Source organism: Mirounga angustirostris, unplaced genomic scaffold (genome assembly GCF_029215605.1).
Source record: "Mirounga angustirostris isolate CCGP_5_RB_7025 unplaced genomic scaffold, mMirAng1.0.hap1 SCAF_4, whole genome shotgun sequence".
In the NCBI taxonomy this organism is placed as follows: Eukaryota; Metazoa; Chordata; class Mammalia; order Carnivora; family Phocidae; genus Mirounga; species Mirounga angustirostris.
Genome location: NW_026991712.1, coordinates 174,102,757 through 174,124,862, shown reverse-complemented (window position 1 = coordinate 174,124,862; position 22,106 = coordinate 174,102,757). Strand labels below are relative to the sequence as shown.

The following is a 22,106-nucleotide window of genomic DNA, read 5'->3' as shown; positions in this document are numbered from 1 at the left end:
TTTACTTTACAGTTGGAAGTTTCCTGGTGGCCAGAATGATCTCTCTCTTTTTTTAAAAAATTTATTTATTTGAGAGAGAGAAAGACAGGGGGATGAGGCAGAAGGAGAGAATCTTCAAGCAGACTTAGGATCCCAACTTAGGGCTCGATTTCACAATCCATGAGATCATGACCTGAGCGGAAACCAAGAGTTGGGCACTTAACCGACTGAGCCACCCAGGCACCCCAAGAATGATCTCATTAACATTTCCTTATTCTTGCTGGTATCAGAGAGAGGTACTGCATTTAAGGTTTCCACAGAAAGAACCAGGTTCTAAGACTGCTATTTGTGAATCGGCTGCTGAAGACAGCTAATTTTGGTGGAATTTCCAAATATATTTATAATATATAAAAAAGGAAATTTAGTGTGAATCAGATTTAAATTATTCTTTTTAAATATAGTTATTAATGAAAGCTCTTCTTTGAAATGTTTTAGACTAGCTCCAGCCTTGTCCACAGCTTGTCATAGTTGTTATTTTGCACATGAGGCAGTCATATTCATAGCTCTGATCATGGGAATTTTTTGTTCTCAGTGTCTTCTTATTCCCTAGGGAATCTTAATGAAAATTTTGAGAAACAGTGGCTCTTCCTCCACTAGAAGTTTCAGGCTTTAAGTGGGCTGTTGATTTTGTATTAGCTTGTTTGTATGGGTTGTAAGTCTTAAAAGTGAGTACCAGATATAGAATGAAGATAAGGAGCTTCATAGTTAGGGATGACAATTAATTTGATTTCAACCACAATTAAAATTTAGAAGGAACCTTTATCTTAGATGTTTCTGAGACAGTCTCAAAAGTGGTCAGCTTTACTGTAAAGTTATTTGATAAATCCAGATATTACTAGAATTTCAATGATTCTAAGACACTTTTCTCCTACATTTAAGACTTCTAAATTTAGGATGTATTTAAAAATCATTGGCTTCCTAGAGTCTATGAAATACAGTAATTAGGATATCAGTTCTACTGCTGTAACAGCGAAATCCAAAATATTAGGGACTTTAATGAAAGAGAAGTTTCTTTCTTGTGTAAGAGTCCTGGAGGCAATCCAGGGCTGGCCCTTCCTCTTGTGTTACTCATCCTTAACATGTAATTTGCGTCTTGTGGTTCAGTATGACTGCTTCAGCTCTCATCATCACGTCTGCATTCCAGCCTACAGGTTGGAACAGGGAGACTGTTCCCCTTGCTTTTAAGGCTAGTCCTGAAAGTTGCATCCATCATTTCCACTCCATTAATCACAATGGTCACAGTCCAGCTGCAGAGGACTTTAGGAAATGCAGTCTGTCTTTACTGGGGACCATGTGCTTAAGTGAAAATTCTATTACTAAAGAAGAAAGGAAGAATTGGCAGACCACTAGCAGTCTCTGCCACAGTGGTCAACCATAACTTTCTGCCCAGTATTTATGATTAAACTCTACATAAAATCACCTGGTAATAATAATCAGGAGAAATAGAAGGTGTAAGAACTGAACTTGAAATAGATTTGTAGGCACCTGGAAAATATTCTGTAGAATGATCAGAACTTTCTGCTTACCTTTCTTTTCTTTTCTTTCTTTTTTTTTTGAGATTTTTTATTTATTTATTTGACAGAGAGAGACACAGCGAGAGAGGGAACACAAGCAAGGGGAGTGGGAGAGGGAGGAGCAGGGAGCCCGATGCAGGGCTCTATGCGGGGCTCGATGTGGGGCTTGATCCCAGGACCCTGGGATCATGACCTGAGCCGAAGGCAGACGCTTAACGACTGAGCCACCCAGGCACCCCTCTGCTTACCTTTCTTTTCTTCACTGTGAATTGAAAAGAAATTCTACAGAGGACATTATTTTTTTCCCAGAACATTATGCTTTTTTTCAGCGGTAGATTCAGGAACCCTGAGAAGAAAGTTTTTCCTCTTTCTTCTTTATTATTATGTAAAAGACATTCTTTAGGAGTAATTCTCTATATTAGTACTCAGTGTGCTTAATTATTTTGATAAATAATTTTGATTTAGTTTAGGGATTAAGATCTTTAACCTTTAATGCTGTATTAGTATGAGTGCTTCTTTAGTGCATTATAAGGAAAAGGGAAGGAACAAGATAAAAGGAGGTTAAATAAAGAGAAATACAATCAGGATGATTTTGATGCGGAATGGGTGAGTGTATATTTCCTAAGTCACTCCTAATATATGTACAGAGATGTTAACAGGCATTTATAACTCATTATGATTAAGAGTTGTGATGGGTACTGTAGGACAAAGTAGGCATGGCATCCAGCCGAGTTAGGTGGTTCTGACATTTTTATGTTTAATAAGGTGGCGGCTCTAGCCAACAAGAAATTCCAACCCCTTCAGGATTCTAATTGAAATAGGACTTTATCTTAAAATGTAGGTATACAGGGCATGATGTTTCTTTTTTATTCTTCCAGAAAAACTTTTCTGGAAAAAGTTTTCATTGATGGCTCAGTTGGTTGGGCTCTGGCTCTTGGTTTCAGCTCAGGTCATGATTTCAGGGTCCTGGGATTGAGCCCTGTGTTGGGCTCCATGCTCAGTGGGGAGTCTGCTTGAGGAATCTCTCCCTCTTCCTCTGCCTCTCCCCTGCGAGCACACTCTCACTCTCTAAGATAAATAAATCTTTTAAAAAAAAGTTTTCGTTGATTCTAAGATGCCGTTTATCCTGATTTCTTAGATGTCAAAAGGTGGGAAAAAAATGACTGCTAATGATTTTAAGAATCTTACGGTAAAGACATGTTCTGATTTTAGAGAAGTTTGTTTATTTATAAAAGATTTTATTTACTGGGGGGGCACACGTTAGGGAAGATGGGCTGAGGGAGAGGGAGAAGCATACTCCCGCAGAGCAGGGAGCCCAACATGGGGCTCCATCCCAGGATCCTGGAATCATGACCTGAGCCAAAGGCAGAGGCTTAACCAACTGAGTCACTCAGGCGTCCTGATTTTAGAGATGTTTAAATGTGAAAGCAAGCATCTCTGAACTGATGAAATATAATAAATCTTTGGTGCGTTTGTAGTCAATAGTTTCTTAGAGTGGAGGACTATAGTAAGAGAAACTAATTATATCTGCTTATAAGTCAGTGTGCTTTAGAGTGATCTGACTCTTTATTATAAAAATGTAGGTTTTGGCCTCTCCATGCCATGAATATTGAGTTAGTAACTAGGCAACCTGGTGTCAGAATAGCTGCTGAGACCAGGGATCACCCTGATCTTTGTCCAATTACTCGTATTGCTCTTTTGTTACAAGGGGTTGGTGGTGGTGCTCTGTAGCTGTAACCAACCTGATTAATTATAGCTCTAAGATTGGATAAATGGACATTTCTTTAAATCAGTGACCTCTGTATTGCAGTCTAGGACACATACAACATGTGTGTACACATGTGTGCACATACAACTGAAGGAGAAGTTTCACACAGTCATACTTGGCACACTACATGGGATTCATTCTGAAATAGCCTCTTCTCTTTCTTTTTTTATTTTTAATTTTTTTTATTAGAGAGAGCACATGTGCAGTGGGGGAGGGGCAGAGAGAGAGAGGGAGAGAGAGAATCCCAAGCAGGCTGCACACCCAGCCCAGAGCCCGACACAGGGCTTGATCTCACAACTTGGAGATCATGACCTGAGCCCAAATCAAGAGCCAGACACATTTTTAACTGACTGAACTACCCAGGTGTCCCCCTCTCTCTCATTATAGAAATACACTACTTTGGACTTTTAAAAAAACACGTTGAAAACAGCCAGGGATCAGAAACCTAGAAAATTGACTCTTATTTGTTATTTTGACTTTGAGCTAGTCACTATTTCTCTTTTTAGGTTCTTGCCACCACAGTAGTTACGGTGCTAGTTCTGTTCTTGCTCTGAATGAGTGAATCTCTTGCTAGTAGAAGAAAAAAAAAATATATCACTACAAATGAAACAAATATCCTTCATCTTTTTGTAGGTCATCATCGAATTTGAAATATTTAAAGTGGATACAAAACTGTTTCAGCAATGCAGACAATTAAGTGTGTTGTTGTGGGCGATGGTGCCGTTGGTAAAACATGTCTTCTGATATCCTACACAACAAACAAATTTCCATCTGAGTATGTACCGACTGTAAGTATAAAGGCTTCCATCTGTTAGTGAAATGTATTCTATTTGGAAATCTTTTGAAAACTATGTGTGCACTGAAATTTTTCTGTTGTTTGCCTTTGTGTCCTGTTTTTAAAGATCTTCTCATGGGTAAATTATATACACTTTAAAATTAACAGCTGAAGAATCAGTGAAGAGTCAGAAGGGTGATACAAGGGTATGCAAGAAGTGCTGGGAGACCAAACTCCAATAGACAAGATTCTAAAGAGTGGTGGTCTCTGGAGAAGTATGCTCTATGGCTTGGAATGAGGTGACCTTTTTTTTTGATAACTTGACCAATGAGTCATCAGTGCTTGGAGGTCTGGGATGCTTTTTGGGGTCTTGTAACTTCAGAGAAATTAGTATGTGTTTCCACTTACTCTCCTTAGGGGATAGAAGAGGATCTCATAGAGCTGTTGTCTTAGCAGTAATGGAGCTCCAAATTGGTTAAGGGCAGAGACCCGTTTTTGTTATGAGAACATTAGCAGAAGCCTTTGGGTATCCTCTCCCACAAATGCTTTTTATGAGCTCCTTAGAAGAGTAGAGGGAAAATGGGAATAATAAAGATAATGAAGTGAGAGAGAAGAGTTAGAGTAACACTCACTTGTGAAAGAATGTGTTTGGGGATACACTGTTTGTCCCAAGTTGGGTGATCCAACCCAGTGGTATAATTACGTTAAACACAGATGTTCTTTCAGTGATGCAGGCCGAGCTAGGGTTGGCCTGGCTTGCAGTGACCGCCTCTTTTGAGTTATTTTAGGAGTTATGAAGAACCTATATATGATTAATATGGGATTAGTATTGTTTGGAAGTAAAAAGGAAGAAAATGTCTGAATACTTTAGGTTAATCTTTTTTTTTTTTTTTTAAATTTCACTTATTTATTTGACAGAGAGAGACACAGTGGGAGAGGGAACACAAGCAGGGGGAGTGGGAGAGGGAGAAGCAGGCTTCCCGCAGAGCAGGGAGCCTGATGTGGGGCTCGATCCCAGGACCCTGGGATCATGACCTGAGCTAAAGGCAGACACTTAACGACTGAACCACCCAGGCGCCCCTACTTTAGGTTAATCTTAAGAGACATGAACATTGTTAAGAGGGTGAATACAGGTTAAGGGTTTGGTGATTATGTTTAATTAGAATTGACAATCTGTAATAACCCAAAGCAGACTAAGTGATTGAGGTAGGCCAAGACTGTAGGAAGCGGGAAGGTTAGGTTTCTTAGAGGGGGAGAATTTGAAGGTATAATTAAATCTGTTGGCCCATTTGGGGACATGGTAAGTGAAAAGCTCTGAGGTTGTGAGGGACTTTTAGGGGACTTTCAGAGATACATGAATCTTGTTTCAGAGGACAGCTATCAGAATTTTGGCATTTCAGTCTCCATTAAAATTATTTTCTTGTAAACATGATTTGAGTCTGTGTTATGACTTTGGTCATGAGGTGTTCTATTTAAGGGGGGCTCGCGAGTGTTTCATATATGTGTTTGTATGTGGGTCTCTGAAAGAGGGTTAGGTATGACTTAAAAAAGTAATCTGTGTGTTTGAGAGCTTAACTACATTCATTATAATTTTCCTTGTTCTTGTTTTTTTTTTTAATATTTATTTGAGATAGATAGAGCATGAGCAGGGGGCAGAGGGGGGAGAGGGAGACGCAGACTCCCTGCTGAGCTGGGAGCGGGTCTCGATCCCAGAACCCCGGGATCATAACCTGAGCCAAAGGCAGATGCTTAACGGACTGAGCCACCCAGGTGCCCCTTCCTTGTTCTTGTTATCAAGAACTGACTTTCCTTTAACTACCCCATGCCCTTGCTTCCACTCTTGTTTACATTTAAACAATCCATTAAGCCTGAGCCAGAAAGTTAGATGAAGCTGGGCTGATCTGAAAATGTAACATTCTTCTAGTTGGAAAGATTGCTTTTCATTTTCAATTCAGAGGAATCCATGAATTAGTGTTGGGTCTTTTTCCATTTAGCGCCATTACCTCCCATTTTCACAAATAATTTAGCACAACCAGTGTTAGTATATACTGAGTTCGTCATGGGTTTTATAGTATTTGCAAATAAAAGCATCTAGTCACAGAAGATCTCTTCGGTCATGTGATTTGTATCCAGTAATGTAAGTTTTATTCGTGAAATCTCAACAAATAATCTCCCAACCTTGTCTTGGACACCTCCTTGACCTTGAGGGTTCCCTTTATTTCTCTCTAATGGGCTTGTTTTGTAACAAGGCGCTTCTTGTCTTGAACCCTGAAAGGAAGAAGATTATCATCGATCTAGGATATTTAAATTCTAGATTAAAATGAAATGGTCTGTGAAGAATTAATTTCTTAGAAATCAGATTGAGCATTAAGGTAAACTATAAACTTAACTGTCTCAAAGTTTTAAACTTGAAGAGGATCGTTTTGTATAGCTCGGGGACTCTGCTTCTGTGACACCTCTAGCTTTTTTGTGGCTTTTAATCCAGGCTGCTGGGGTAGAGCGGACCTCCCAGAATACATCTCCTGTCACTTTTTCTCAAGAATCATTTAGTTCATGCAAGGGTTTAGTTGGCAAGGTTGGTTATATAAGAACCATATGGACTAAGAGAGGATTAAGTTTTAGGGAAGAAATATTGCCTTTACTTAAGAGTTGTTCTAGCCCATTTTGACCATCCCCTTGCACACTAACGATGTTGTATTTTTATGTTTTTAGGTTTTTGACAACTATGCAGTCACAGTTATGATTGGTGGAGAGCCATATACTCTTGGACTTTTTGATACTGCAGGTGAAAACTTGACATCTTTCGGGTTTTAGTCTATAACTATTAAAGTTGCTGGTTGTCTGTCTTTTTTTGTGGACATTTTGGGAAACTAGCATATTAGCAAACCACTTGCCTTTTGTTAATACTTAGGATCGTATATTATGATGGCTGATGCTTGACTCAAGAGGCAGTCCCAGACCTGGAATCGCAATAGGAGTTTGGAGTTCCTTGGGTGGATAGTGTGGAAGGAAATAAAGTAGGGTGAGAGCAGAGTATATTAGGCAAGCTGTATTATCACCCTCTGAAATTTGAAAGCTTATTTAGGATTTGTGTCTATGTAATATATGCTTCTTATAGACATAGTTTGTTATTTTATACTACATCTGAAAATGCTTTGAACATGAACCAATACCTAGCTCACAGTGACATTTGTGGTCAGCTTTTGAAATTAAAGGAATAAATTGCTTTCTTCCTTAAGTATACCTAATTCCTCAGTGTTATTTCCTCGTTGTTTTAACAGTGGCTGTGCATCTTAATTTCTGACTTCTCTCTCTGCAGTCTCTGTTATTATCAGCTTAATTAGCCAAAGGAAAATTTCAGAAAGGTAACCTTTTCGTATTTAGGAATTTTAAGTGCTTCACTTTTTATGAGTTACTCTCTCCCTGTCTGCCAGCTGACATACTGCTCTTACGGAGTATGTTATACTGCTCATTTTGAGGGACTGTCTAGATTTAGTTGGGAAGGTGAAATGGAGAGACAGTAGGACAGTAGTAAGCAGTTCAGTTTAGAGATCAGTGGCTTTCTAATTGTGGTTTAGGCCTTTAAAATGTTTATGAATTAAGAATTACAAGAGTAATGGTGTATTGGAGGAAACTTGGAAAATAGAAAAAATAATGACCTGTACTTCATGATAGGTGAGGAATTTTTCTGTGTTCATGTGTGCCCTTGGAGGCAATTTATATGCAGAAAAAAGATAATTTATGGCCTTTTTTTTTTTAAAGATTTTATTTATTTATTCATGAGAGATAGAGAGAGAGAGAAGCAGAGGCAGAGGGAGAAGCAAGCTCCCCGCGGAGCGGGGAACCCGACGCGGGACTCGATCCCAGGACCCTGGGATCGTGACCTGAGCTGAAGGCAGACGCTTAACCGACTGAGCCACCCAGGTGTCCCAATTTATGGCCTTTTAGAGTTGAAAATTAATTTTAAATTTTATTTTTAAATTTCAAATCAGTGTTTAATCAGTATTTTGTTTTTTTAGCTTTAGTGAAGTAGAATACAATAGAATTCAGTCATTTTAAGTGTTCAGTTTGATTAATTTTACTGACTGGATAGTCATGTAACTTCCACCATAATCAACGTCTATCACCTAAAAAATGTCCTTGTGCTCTTTAAGAATCCCTTTTTGATTTGGCCCCAGGCAGCCACAGCTTTGCTTTCTATCATTGTGATTTTGCTTTTTTAGAATTTCATATAAATGGAATCCTATAATATGTAGTCTTTTGTGCTTGATTTCTTTCAGTTAGCATCATGTTTTTGAGATTCATCTATTTGTATGTGTCAGTAGTTTTTTCTAATTGCTGAGTAGTAGTCCCTCCTGTGAATCTAGCACAATTTGGTTATCTGTCTACAAGTTGATGGACGTTTGGGTTCCAGTTTTAAGCTATTGTGAATAGTGGTGCTGCGCACATTTGTATACAAATCTTTGTATGGACATATTTTATTTCTCTTCAGTATTTAGTTTTGGAGTGGGTAAGCCTTTAAATTTAGTTGTACAACTTAATAAATTTTTTTATTAAAATAGTCACTTTTAAGAAATCATTCTCAAGGTGGCCAAGGGTCCTTTGATGAATATTGGTTTATTTAACTTATGTTGATAAGACTTGAATCCCAATCAGCCTCATTTACAACTGTGTTAAATATCTTCTGGCACTTTAAACTGCATTTACAAATTTAATATATTCAGTTTTCTGTTTTAATTCAATTTGTTTGACCTGACAAGTGAAGCATTCCCAGGCTTTTATATACATAGCCTCAGTTAGCCTGATAACTTATGATTTCCTGTATTTATGTTTTAATTTATCGTTAACAGTATTATTTATAACCTTTATAAAATTCTTAACATTTTTCAACTAAAAAGCCCCAAGGTTAAGATCAGTTACTCAGTTATACATTTTAAATTGGAATCAGAGAACAAATCTTATCATATTCTTTAATATGGCAGATTATTTTAAATATTATAGGTACTGGGTGTTAAATAAGGATAGATTATTCCTAAATGTAACTGAAAATTAACAGTAATAGTATTTGATTTATTTCATCTTTATATTAGATTCTGAATCTTTCTGGGGGTTAAAAAACATTCACTAAGGAAATGATTTTAACAGCCCAGGCAAGTTGGGGGTTTTCCATCTTCATTGTTGAGGTCACTTTATGAGCCAGAGTTTTTTTTCTTTTTTGACAGGCATTGGAGAATTGGGGCAGTAGGCATCCGTAGTGAGTCTCTGTTTTTGATACACTTAAGGGGAGACTTGTATCCTTCTGCAGAGGCCTTAATCTCAGAGTCCCTGTCCCTGGTTCAAGTCATGCCATTAACCTAGTTTTCTTTCTGCTAAAGCTTTCATCCCCATTGAGATGGCCTCGGACTGTTTGATTGTGTTTAATCTGCTGACTTTTTGTCATTTTGTTCTGAATTCTCTTTATAGCATTCCTATCTCACCTCTGGCTACAATTCTCTCTTTTTTTAGTGTGAAACAAAAACTGACAAGGGAGAACTATACTTCTCATACAAAGTCTCTAAACAAAGCTAATGGCTTATGTATAAGAGGTTTGGGAGGTGCTGGCTGCAACTCTTACAGATTTATTTATTTATTTATTTGAGAGAGCGAGAATGAGAGAGAGTACATGAGAGGGGGGAGGGTCAGAGGGAGAAGCAGGCTCCTCGCCGAGCAGGGAGCCCGATGCGGGACTCGATCCCGGGACTCCAGGATCATGACCTGAGCCGAAGGCAGTTGCTTAACCAACTGAGCCACCCAGGCGCCCTCTTATAGATTTATTTAATACCATATAAGATCAGAGATAGGTGGATACCTGGCTGGCTTAGTTGGTGGAGCATGCAGCTCTTGATCTCAGGGTTGTTTAAGCCTCAAGGTAGTTTAAGCCCCAGGTTGGGGGTAGAGCCTACTTATTTTTTTAATTTTTATTTTATTTTATTTCATTTTTATTTATTTATTTTTAATGATTTTTTTTTTTTAAGAGGGGGAAAGAGAGAGAGAGAGAGAATGAGCAGAGGGAGAGAGAGAGAGAGAGAGAGAAGCAGACTACCTGCTGAGCAGGGAGCCTGTTGTGGGGCTCGATCCCAGGACCTGGAGATTTTGATCTGAGCTGAAGGCAGACGCTTAACTGAGCCATCCAGGCGCCCCCTCTATTTTTAAAAATTTTTTTTAAGATTTTATTTATTTATTTGTCAGAGAGAAAGAGAGAGAGGTAGAGAGAGATTGAGACTGAGCAAGCAGGGGAAGCAGCAGGCCGAGTAGGGAAGCTGCCTGATGCAGGACTCCATCCCAGGACCCTGGGATCATGACCTGAGCCAAAGGCAGACACTTAACCGACTGAGCCACCCAGTTGTCCCTAGAGCCTACTTAAAAGGAAAAAAAAAAAAGATCACAGACAGGACTCTGTCTCTGTCTCACAGCTTTTATTTCTGTGATCACGACACTAAGTTTTTGTTCATGAGTTCCCCCCACAGTTATTTTCTTTTTTTCCTTCAGATGTTGTACTATTGTGTATTTCGTTCTGTATTTAGCTTTTTTTTTACTCAACATGCTTGTCTTGTTAAATTGTTGTATAATCATCACCCCACTGTCAGTTCCTTTCTTTCTTTCCTTTTTTTTTTTTTTTTTAAAAGATTTTATTTATTTATTTGACAGAGACACAGAGAGAGGGAACACAAGCAGGGGGAGTGGGAGAGGGAGAAGCAGGTTTCCTGCAGAGCAGGGAGCCCGATGTGGGGCTCGATCCCAGGACCCTGGGATATGATCCTAGCCGAAGGCAGATGCCCAATGACTGAGCCACCCAGGCGCCCCTGAATTTCAGTTTTAAATATGAGATTCTAAACAAGGGAAAGGTCAGCAACCCATGAGATATATCCCTGCTTTTTTGGCAAATGTTGGAAGTTAAGCAGTGAGCTGGTGTGCTGTTAGAGTAGGTATAATTTAAGACTTGTAGTCAAGACCTGACTTGGACATAGAGTGCAATTTTCTTGATCATGTTGCGTACCTTAAAGGATACTCAGTGATGACATTGACTCTATCAAGTGAATAACAGCTATTTGTGACATACTTAGACGATAAATTTTAGCTGGATAAATTATGCTTGGATCATGAAGAATTTTACTCATATTAAGGGACTACACTCATTCTTTTTCCTTAAATGGAGATTCCAGGCTGAGGGGAGAGAAGCAACAAGGGCATTTCGATTTGTGCCACTTAACCACATGCACAGGGACCTCAAACGATTGCAGTAAAGGCGTACTTTCAAACACACCGAGTGATGTCAAGGTTTGCAGGTGGTGAGGAGGGTAGGGGAAGTCAAGGAAGTTGGGGGCAGGACCTGTGAGCTTTTCAAACTGTCATGCTCAGTTATGCTAAATCCCCTTTGAAGGCTGTGTGCCCCCACCCAGACTCTCCCAGGCAGGCCTTTGCTCCTACTGACACTGCCATGCCCTGTCCCTCTCCTATATGCAGTGAAAAACTACTACACTATGAATAATACAAGGGGAAATGACACCAAAAAGGAGGGAGGAGGGGGAGTCTAAAAAGGTAGAAAGCCAACAGAATAGTTACAAGAAAGGGAAGCAGAGAGAACCAGTAAAATTCGAAGACTGGGCTTAGGTTCATCCAGAGGCTTCCTAGAGCTTGGTAGCATCCCAGCTCAGTAAGTCTAAAGTAATTCATCATGTCACATATGGCGATAGTTACTTCTAACATATGAAAGAATGGTAAAGGCAGACTGTGGGTGGGTGCTTATTAGGTAGCCATATTGAACAGGTAAGAAGGCACCTGGTTTTAAAAAATTGCAACCATGGAATTTCTGCGTTATGAAGAGAAAAAAATTTATTATTTTTTTGAAGACATGCACACTGGATATAAAATGGTGTCCTTTTGAGAAACTGTGTTACAGCTTCAGAGGAACAGAACATCCGAGGGGTGCTGTGGATTTGCCCTTTGTCACATTTTCAGTCTTATTGCTCCTAATTCAGCCTTGACAACAGTGAAATGCTGATGGTTCTCTGAACAAAACACAGTAATTCATAACACCCCTTCAGCCTTGAATTTCTCCCTCTACCGTCACTATCTTCTGAGTCTCCATCCAGGCACTGTCTTCTTGAGGAAGTTAACATTCTTTAAAAAAAAAAAAAAAGTAGCACTTGAAGCAGAAGTAGAGGTAAGGTAGCCTCATTTCTGTTTATTGAACAATTTCATTTCTGATTTTTTTTCTCCTTGGGAAAGGAAAAGAAAGATTTCTAGCTTTGAGGGTTTGTTTATTACAAATAAACGGACTGACCAATACTGCTTTGGACCTAGTATTCAAAAAAGAATGGCTATTTGTTTTCTGTCTTCATCTGAGTAGAAGGTTCATTGCATGTAACACATTGGACACTCATTTAGATACTCTTAGTGGTGCTCAGGAATATAGAGTTGGATTTGTTTTTGATGTGCACAAACACGGATTGATTGTAGCAGCTGAATGACTAAAAATGAAACCCTTTTCTAGTCTATGTCAGGCTTAATTTTTTTGAAATATATTCATTCCATTTGAATAGAGAATAAAGCTAAGAAAAGGTGTGTGAATGTACTTTTTTTTTTTTTTTAAATAAGGCTTGGTTAGTTGTTTAGTGTAGTATCTGTTCTTACCAGCTTTATCTTATTTTAAAATTTATTTTTTGTTTTGTTTTATTGGAGCTTTAGTATGTAATGTGTCAATGCTCCAGCCAGTGTTAGAGCTCAGGCTGTTTAGATTGAGAGAGTTAAGGAGTTTGGCTGATTTTGTTTTCTTTAAGCCCATTCTTTTCTTTTTAAATCTCTTCCATGTCTGTAATTATACATTCTACATTATAATTTAAGAAGTGAAAGTTACACTTGTAAGTGCATACCTTTAAAGCCTTTGACTCTGACCCTAGAATATTAAGAGTAAGCATGCAATCAATATTAGAGGTGGTGATGACGATTTTTTTTGTAATCTCCTTCCATTTCCCTTTTCGTTTAACTTTTAATTTCTTTATTGTCCTGAAGATAGATCCTTTATTGTCTACTCACAATGTATTGCTTATTCAAGTGGCAATAACAGTAATATCTTTAATTATCATGTTTTGATAGCTACCCTAAATTCTTGTATTCTCTCTCAATGCTGGCAAAAAAACATTTTCACTGGCATACAAAATATTTAACTCTCCTTTTCTCCCCTTTAAATATTTTTTATTGTGGTAAAATATATATAATATAGAATTTACCATTTTAACCATTTTTAAGTGTACAGTTCAGTGGCACTTAGTACTTAACCATTCTTTTAAAACATAGGATTGCTGTAGCTCATTTTTGAAATTGGAGTGTTAAACCCTGTTCTGGCAACTCCTCCCCTCCCCTCATGGTTTTGGAAATGTGTATCGATACTTTTTTTTTTTTTTTTTTTTTAAGATTCTGTTTGTTTATTTGACAGAGAGAGACACAGCGAGAGAGGGAACACAAGCAGGGGGAGTGGGAGAGGGAGAAGCAGGCTCCCTGCAGAGCAGGGAGCCCCATGTGGGACTCGATCCCAGGATCCTGGGATCATGACCTAAGCTGAAGGCAGACGCTTAACGACTGAGCCACCCAGGTGCCCCGGAAATGTGTATAGATATTTTAAAAACTTTTTATCTGGAAATAATTTTCAAGCCTACAGAACAGTTGAGAGAATTGTACCAGGAGCTTCCATACACCCTTTAACCAGATTTACCAATTAGCATTTTGCCCTATTTGCTTTATTAATCTCTTTCAATACAATATACACATGAATTGTTTTTCCCTGAACTGTTTGAGAGTAAGGTGACAGCGTAGCCATTTAGCCTTGAATAATTATGTCTTTCCTAAGAACAGAGACATTCTTGTCTAACAGTAAGCAACTTATGGAAATGTAACATTGATACAGAACTTGAATCCAACATCTCTATTCCAGCTTTGTCAGCTTAGCTGAGTCCAGTGTTTTCTGCTTTCAATATAGGATCACGTATAGCATTTAGTTGTCATGTCTTTTTAGTCTCTTAATTTGGATCAGTTCTTCAGCCCCCCCTTTTTTCGTTTTGTTTCTCATGACATTATTTTTATAGGATACAGGTGCATCTTCTCCCTTTCCTCCCCTTATAAAACATTCCACACTTTGGATTTGGTCTGTGTTTTCTCATGATTAGGTTCAGATTATGTATGGAATAGTACATTAGGGATGTGTCTTTCTCAGGATATAAATCTAGGGGCAGACGATATTCATCTGCCATTCACTGGTGATAGTAATTTTAATGACTCAGTCAATGTGATGTCCAAATTTCTTGGCAGTATAGTTCCATTCTTCCCCTTGCGGTTTATCAACAGTCTGTAAGACCATACAAATATCCTAATTTTCACTAGGATAATCCTTACATAGATGTGGCATCCATTGATTCTTGCCAAGTTATTTTTTTTCTTAGACGTTCTCATTTTCATATACTGGTCTTAATGCACACAGTAACTAAGCCTGTGAATATGCTTTGGTAATCATGATGGGCAGTGGATTTTGTCAGCTGGGTTTCACTGAGATTTTTGTTTCCTTAGATGGTTTCACTGTGATTATTTCTTAACCAGATCTGAGTAGGATTGATTTTAACCATTTCTGTAGCAATAGCTCACTGTTTTTATTACGTTGTCGTTGGGTTGCTGATGGACACAAAGATTGAAAACTACAAATTGCTAATAAAAACTAATGTATAATGGATTCATTGCTGTTTTCAGGGGTTGAAATACTAAATAGAATTAGCTGGGTAAGAATGTCATCAAGTATTATATTATAAAAGCCATACATTTTATTAGATTAGTAAGTTGCTTTCTCAGTAATGGTCAGCATGCTGTTGGCTGCATGCTTAATCTGTTGACTGACTCATGATTTTGATGCTGTGAGGACACCAAGATTCAGTAGCTGACTTCTCCAATTTTTTTTCCTCCAGGGCAAGAGGATTATGACAGATTACGACCGCTGAGTTATCCACAAACAGATGTATTTCTAGTCTGTTTTTCAGTGGTCTCTCCATCCTCATTTGAAAATGTGAAGGAAAAGGTGAGTTGGTCAGATACTCTTGTCCTGAAAAAACTGGCCACAGAACTTCTGTTGAGTTGTTGTAAAAAGCTTTAGAGGCTTGGGGCGCCTGAGTGGCTCAGTCGTTAAGTGTCTGCCTTCGGCTCAGGTCATGATTCCAGGGTCCTGGGATTAAGCCCCACATCGGGCTTCCTGCTCGGCGGGAAGCCTGCTTCCCCCTCTCCCACTCCCGCTGCTTGTGTTCCCTCTCTCGCTGTCTCTCTCTCTCTCTGTCAAATAAATAAAAAAAATCTTAAAAAAAGTAAAAGCTTTAGAGGCTTGTGGATTAATGCAGATGTATTTTTTAAAATACTTTTTCTCTAGTGGGTGCCTGAAATAACTCACCATTGTCCAAAGACTCCTTTCTTGCTTGTTGGGACCCAAATTGATCTCCGAGATGACCCCTCTACGATTGAGAAACTTGCCAAGAACAAACAGAAGCCTATCACTCCAGAGACTGCTGAAAAGCTGGCCCGTGACCTGAAGGCTGTCAAGTATGTGGAGTGTTCTGCACTCACACAGGTGAGGACTGTGTAGCCCCTTGTTTATTTACAGTTGGGTAGTTTCTTAAGAGTATCAGGATTTGGGTGCCTGGGTGGCTCAGATGGTTAAGCGTCTGCCTTCGGCTCAGGTCATGATCCCAGGGTCCTGGGATCGAGCCCCGCATCGAGCTCCCTGCTTGGCGGGGAGCCTGCTTCTCCCTCTCCCTCTACTGTTCCCCCTGCTTGTGCTCTCTCACTCTCTGTATCAAATAAATAAATAAAATCTTAAAAAAAAAAAAAAAAGAGTATCAGGATTTGGGGGTTATTTTTAACCGTGGTCTGCGGTGCTCAAGAAAGCTGCCCAGGAAGACTAGGACCAGCTTCATAGTATATATTCTTTTGCTAGACGTTCTGTATTTATGGAGAAAATTATTAAGCTCTGAGTAAAACTCTTGTGTTGGTGAGCTCCCATATTGTACTGACTCATTTGTAGTAGTCAGGGATTGTGTTAAATTTTATGGGAGGGTTCCAGATTAGCACTAACTTACAAGAGAGTATGTGAATGGTTCCCCCTCCCCCCCAGACACTTAAATTTTTATCTAAATATCTGATCTTTTCTTACCAATTCTCACCACTGATGCTACAGTTTCTGGGGTAATTCAAATGACATAGGGAATTAGTCATAGTAATTGAGACTTTAATTTTAGAGAAAGCTGTCTTGGCTGTTTCTCAAGCATGCTTTATAAAAGCATCAGTTCTTATGTTTTTAGAGACATTCCTTCCTCCTGTGGTCCTCTCTATCCTTCTGTCCCTTTCTGAATAATTTAATTGGAGCTCTTCTCCTAGTTTGATGGGAAACATCAGATTCTGAGGATAGGGAACAGTGTTAGAATTTATTAAGAATGGGAGCTATAACTGATCTGTGTGGTTTCATCTTTTCCACCCTCATGGTATTACTGACTGATTCTCCCCTTTGAGTACTGTTCTGGGGGCAAAGGAAAAAATTATGGAAATAGCACAGAAATATTTTATTCTCTTGGTACTGGTGCTTTGAGGTTTGAACACTGAGTAAACATGTCTAATTAGAATAGGGTAGGGCTAAAGAGGTTTCTTATAATTACATTAAATCCACGTATATGTATCATGCTTACTTGTTTAGGTAATTGCTCTTTTTATTAAGTTTTTTTAAACACTATTGGATTCTTGATTATATGTATACTAAGGCAAATGGCATATATAATTAACCTTTTATGCATGTACTACGTGTTAGTGTGTATGGCCTAGACATAATTTAATAATCTCCAATTCAGTGCTAGGTTGGATATTTAAAGATAACATTTTTATGCTTAGCTGGGTATTCTGCAGGATAACTTCCAGGTCTAAAATCATTCTCCCACCCCCGGTTTTCCTTGGCAGTTCAGTTCTATTGCAAAAGCAGATATTTTCAAGTTCAGAAGATCTTATATCCTCTCACACACAGCACTGACTGAGATTTAAAAAAAAAAAAAAAAGCCTGATGCTTGTGTTTTGACACCATCATGAGAAAAGTGAGAGGGGTGTGCGTGTGTGTGTGTGTGTGTGTGTTGGAGAAGGATATATGTTGAACACGTGTCAGATTATAACTGACTCTGTATGCATCCTTCTCATACCCCTCTCCTCCAAGTATGGGTTGCCTTTGGGGGAAATGGAGGCAAATAGACCATGTGGATCCAATTCTAGGTCACTGGTGAAGTTTAAAGAATTGGATGCTTCCATTTAAGATTTTTTACAATATGAACAGGTTTATACAGTAAGTCACTCACTTTGCAGACAGTAGGAATTTGAAAAGGTCTTAGCAACTACATTTTTCTTACCAGATTTTGACGTTTGGAAAAGTCAAAAGAGAAGATAGAAAATGGGGTGTCTGGTTGTGTTTGGGAGATAGAACTTTTAGGACTCTAGATTCTGTTTGTTGGTTCCTCTAAAACTGAACTCTTTATATCAGATAGTATGGGTAAAGCAAATATTTGTTTTGTTTTTTTAGGGGATTAGTTATCTTTGTCAGTAAGCAAGAAAGGATTTGCTTTTTATGAAGGGGTGCCCTAGTTTCTCATGGTCTTCTTTTTTTCCTTTATAAAATGCTTTTCCCTTTCCACCCTCCCCTTTTCCTTTTATATTTGACTACCAGAGTTTGCTCTGAGATAGTGTAGAAAGAATTTCATAGGAACTTTACTTTTGTTTAACATTTCTACTTTGTAAAAGACAGAAGAAAACTTTTTAACTTCTTTGCTTCTTTTTAAGTACTTAATGTTATTTCTCATTTATTTTGTACCTCATGGGATGTGTGGGTGCCAGTCTTCTGGAATGCCTAGGGTTGGGGTGGGAATACCTGGGGTACTCTGGGCCTGGTACTTGTTACTGGAGCTGTGTTCTGGGACTTACGGGAGATTTTTACTTGGAATCAAACTGACTTAAAGAACGTGTGAAACCTCCTTGGGTGGTAAACCTGTGGCTTCAGATTTAGGTGAGTTTAGGTGAGTCTGTAGACCTGGGCCCAAGGCACCAGGTGCTGCTGAGTCCCACTGTCACGTTGGAGTTCTGCCTGAGGTGTAAGTGTGTTTCTGCATCTTAATCCCTGTAGATTTGAGAATATTCTTTGTTTTCACTCCATGCTTTATGCTCTGATATCCATGAAGACATCTTAAAGCATTGGACTGCTTGCTAAAACTCATTCAAGGACCCCATTCTTTGTTTTCCTATGACTTGGGTGGTGGTTACTTGCTCTAATAACATTACTGAATAACTGAAGTGTATGCTGTTTCTAGAATCTGTTCCTTAAACTTCTCCCACGTGGTACTGTTGAACAGTTAACATTCTTTCTAAATGTCTGAACCATTTTGTTCTGGGAAACTGATATACTCTAAATCCTGATTAATCCCATCCAGATATGTCATTGAATCTAGAAACATGTAGCATGCCTGTAAGTCTGTTTGTGTCCTTCAGTTATTCAGGGGCTGAATTCACAGAAGCCTGAAGTTGTAATCGATTTAGTTCCAGAATGTGTGTGCCATTCTTCCCATTGGAAATACTCGGGAGTTCTACAAGGCTTATCCAAGCCATCTGTGTTTTGTTTACATATCCATTTTTTTCTCCAGGCATTATTTTCATTAAAATGTTGTTTTTTCAAAGTGTGATTGTTTTAGAAGTCAACATACAGCATTTCCATAAAAATTGCTTTCTTGCTCAGTTAACCCTTTTTATGTAAGAAGCTTCTGTTCAGTTATCTACTGTCCTGATAATGGGCTTAAGATCTAGCTTTCTGGCACTTAATTTTCTGAAGGCACATTGCTTCTGTGAATTCAGCCCATTTAATCCAGACTGCTATTGTATCTGCTAGTCTTTCTAATCCTCTAACCTGGCTGCTATTCTCTCTCCTCCCCTCTGTCTTGTAGAGAGGTCTGAAGAATGTGTTTGATGAGGCTATCCTAGCTGCCCTCGAGCCTCCGGAAACTCAACCCAAAAGGAAGTGCTGTATATTCTAAACTGTTTTCTCCTTCCCCTCTTTGCTGCTGCTTCCTGTCCCACTACTGTAGAAAGAGCATTTAAAAACAAAGGAATAAAACCATCCTGTTTGAAAGCCTCTGCGTCTTTTTACTCACCACCTAAGAGCAACCTCTGTATTAGTTTTTGATTAAGAATGCAATATCTTATAGAATATTTTTTGTGATCAGTAGTCAAGTTGGACTTGTTTAATTTTCTGCTTCTTGAGTTGCCTGATGCTCAGAGCTTTTTGGTTTGGATTACTATTGCAAAAGGGAACTTGGTGTGGCATTAAGAATGTTCTCTTGGAAAAAATAAGAAGAGTTTTAACACATCTTAGCTCTAGATGGAGAAAATAACACAAACATCATTTTACTCTTATGATCAATTGTAATTGTAATTGCATGACAAACTTTATGGAAAAAGGGTGACCTGCTAGTAGAGTGTAACGGGGAAGGGAGGATTCTTCTCTGGTTTTCTTTTGTGCAGTGAAACTTTGTGTTGCTATTGCTTTGGCTGTCTGTGTTGTAGTGGAGTATTTGTCAGTCTGGGGTGGGAAAGGTATTAATGTATCTGCTACTGCTTTATGAAATCATTTGTTACACTATCTTTTAAGAATAGCATCCACTTTAACAGTTGACTTAAGGTTTGTTAATGTCGAGATGTAAAGCTGCCACCTTTATATTTTCCTGCTTCTGATTTTATTGTTGTGAGGGAAACATACAATTGTGGTTACCTTCAAATTTTGAAATTAAAAATATACACTTGTTTGTATAAATGCCTGATGAAGCTTTATTCCTGTTGCACTGACTGGCTCTAGTTTTACATATGTATCAGGTGCCCACATTTTGCTTCCTTGAGCCCCCTGGCTCTGATCGGTGGGATGCAGGGAGTTCAGAGTGAAGGTCTTTGACGCAGCCTTGGTAGCTGCGCTCTCCATCCTTGCCTGCGCCTTCCATGTAACAAGGATGCCGCTGCCGGCTGCTCGCCCTTCGGTCCTGTTCCATACTCCGCTGTTTCATTGGAATGCAGAGCTGCTTCACTTGTTTTTATGTAAAATGTTTCAGCGGCATATTACACAACTCATTGAATGAGCAAATGACACATGTGGCTTGTTCGCTTCTTGTGACATACATTGGTCTGCAAAAAGCTTTCTCAGAGGACCACTGTCTCATTCATGAATATCCATTCCTCTGCTCCTGAATTGCTGGATCCTTCCGGTGTCCTTCCTGGACAGAACTTGGTGAAGTGGGATGATTGTGTTGAGATTCAGAGTTGTTTTAACGTTTCGTTCTTTGCCGACTCTTGGGGGTTTGAATGTTTTTAATTTGATCTTTGGCTTTATTATACTGAAAATCAGACTGCCCATTTTTTTCTTTCTACCCCTTTTCAGAAAGGCCTAAAGAATGTATTTGACGAAGCAATACTGGCTGCCCTGGAGCCTCCCGAACCGAAGAAGAGCCGCAGGTGTGTGCTGCTATGAACATCTCTCCAGAGCCCTTTCCGCACAGCTGGTGTCAGCATCGTACTAAAAGCAATGTTAAATCAAACTAAAGATTAAAGATTAAAATTCGTTTTTGCAATAATGACAAATGCCCTGCACCTACCCACATGCACTCGTGTGAGACAAGGCCCGTAGGTATGGTCCCCTTCCCCCTCTCATTACTAGTTAATTTGAGTAATTGTGTATTGTCAGAAAAGTGATTAGTACTAGTTTTTGTTTTGTTGTTTCAATTTTTTTTTGTTTTGTTTTTGTTTTTTTTTTGTTTAAAAGCAAGGCATGCTTGTGATGACTCTGTAACAGACTAATTTGGGTTGTTGAAGCTGCTCCTGGGCTCCATCCACTCTGGAGAATGATCTAGGACATTTAGGTTTTGTTTTGTTTTGTTTTTCTTTTTTCTTTTTTCTTTTTTCTTTTTTTGCGGGGGAGGGAGGTGGGGTGCGGGGAGTGTGTGTGGGGTTGGTTTTTATTTAGTCATGTTTTTTAAATTCATTAACCATTGGACAGCCCTTAAGGGGAGGAGGACGGATTGATTTCACATTCCACTTCCTAGATCTAGTTTAGAAAACTTGTTCCCCACCTGGTGCTCTTAGGAAGGAGTATAGTAAATGCCTCATTTAATAACATACTCCTTTTTGAAAGTTGCCTTTTCTCTCCACCCTTGAGTAGGCCCAGTATTTGATGAAACTCATGAAAGTGGGTGGAACCTGTCTTGCCCCTCCTCTTTTCTAGGATGCACTATATATGTGACTGTGACTTTCAAGGAAATTTGTTTGCCATTTGCTGATTTTTTTTTTTTTTGAAGTTAATTTCTAACTTCTTCCACTGATAAATGAAGAAAAGTATTGCACCTTTTGAAATACACCAAATGGATTGAGTACGTAATTAAAAAACATTTTTTTTCCCTGTCAGTCATTGTCTTATATGCTTAGCATAGATGTCCAGCTTAATAGTGTATGATACGGTGTTCCTAGAACACAGCTAAAGACCTGGTAAATCGAGGAAATGTGAGGGGTGGCGCTAGGAGACAGATGTCTATGGAATGATGCACATCCTCTTTCAAGTTGGGAGGATGGAGACCTGCTTCATGAAGAAGCTGGGGGTGTGGGTGTGGGTGGGGGTGGGGAGAACATTTAACAACATGGGGACCAGTCAGGGGAATCCCCTTATTTCTGTTTTACATATGAGGAACCCTAGAGTAGCTAGTTAAGGCTCTCTAGTTTAATAAAAAAAATCATGGAGTCTTATGAAGACTCTTCATAAGTGTTAATAGGGATTTTATCCACTTATTTTGGTTGCAGTTTCCAATTTTTAAAAATGTTTAGGTAATCTCCACCTTCCCCAAATCCTAATTCTTGTAGATTCATTAGTGTTGAACCAATGCTTTCTCAT

The 22,106-nt window shown here is 38.9% G+C and overlaps 1 protein-coding gene across 3 annotated transcripts in view; it reads left to right on the top strand.

Moving 5' to 3' along the window:
* CDC42 (cell division cycle 42) overlaps positions 1 to 21,625 on the top strand; it is a 49,614-nt gene extending 27,989 nt beyond the window's left edge. For 2 of the 3 annotated variants that reach the window (XM_045898495.3, XM_054513082.2), the window contains exons 2-6: positions 3,955 to 4,109; positions 6,809 to 6,881; positions 15,085 to 15,194; positions 15,537 to 15,734; positions 20,607 to 21,625. In XM_045898495.3, the coding sequence (XP_045754451.1) occupies positions 4,005 to 4,109; positions 6,809 to 6,881; positions 15,085 to 15,194; positions 15,537 to 15,734; positions 20,607 to 20,696 (576 nt within the window). In that variant the 5' untranslated portion in view covers positions 3,955 to 4,004 and the 3' untranslated portion in view covers positions 20,697 to 21,625. The other variant, XM_045898496.3, reaches the window with a different exon arrangement.
* Positions 21,626 to 22,106: the final 481 nt, after the last annotated feature.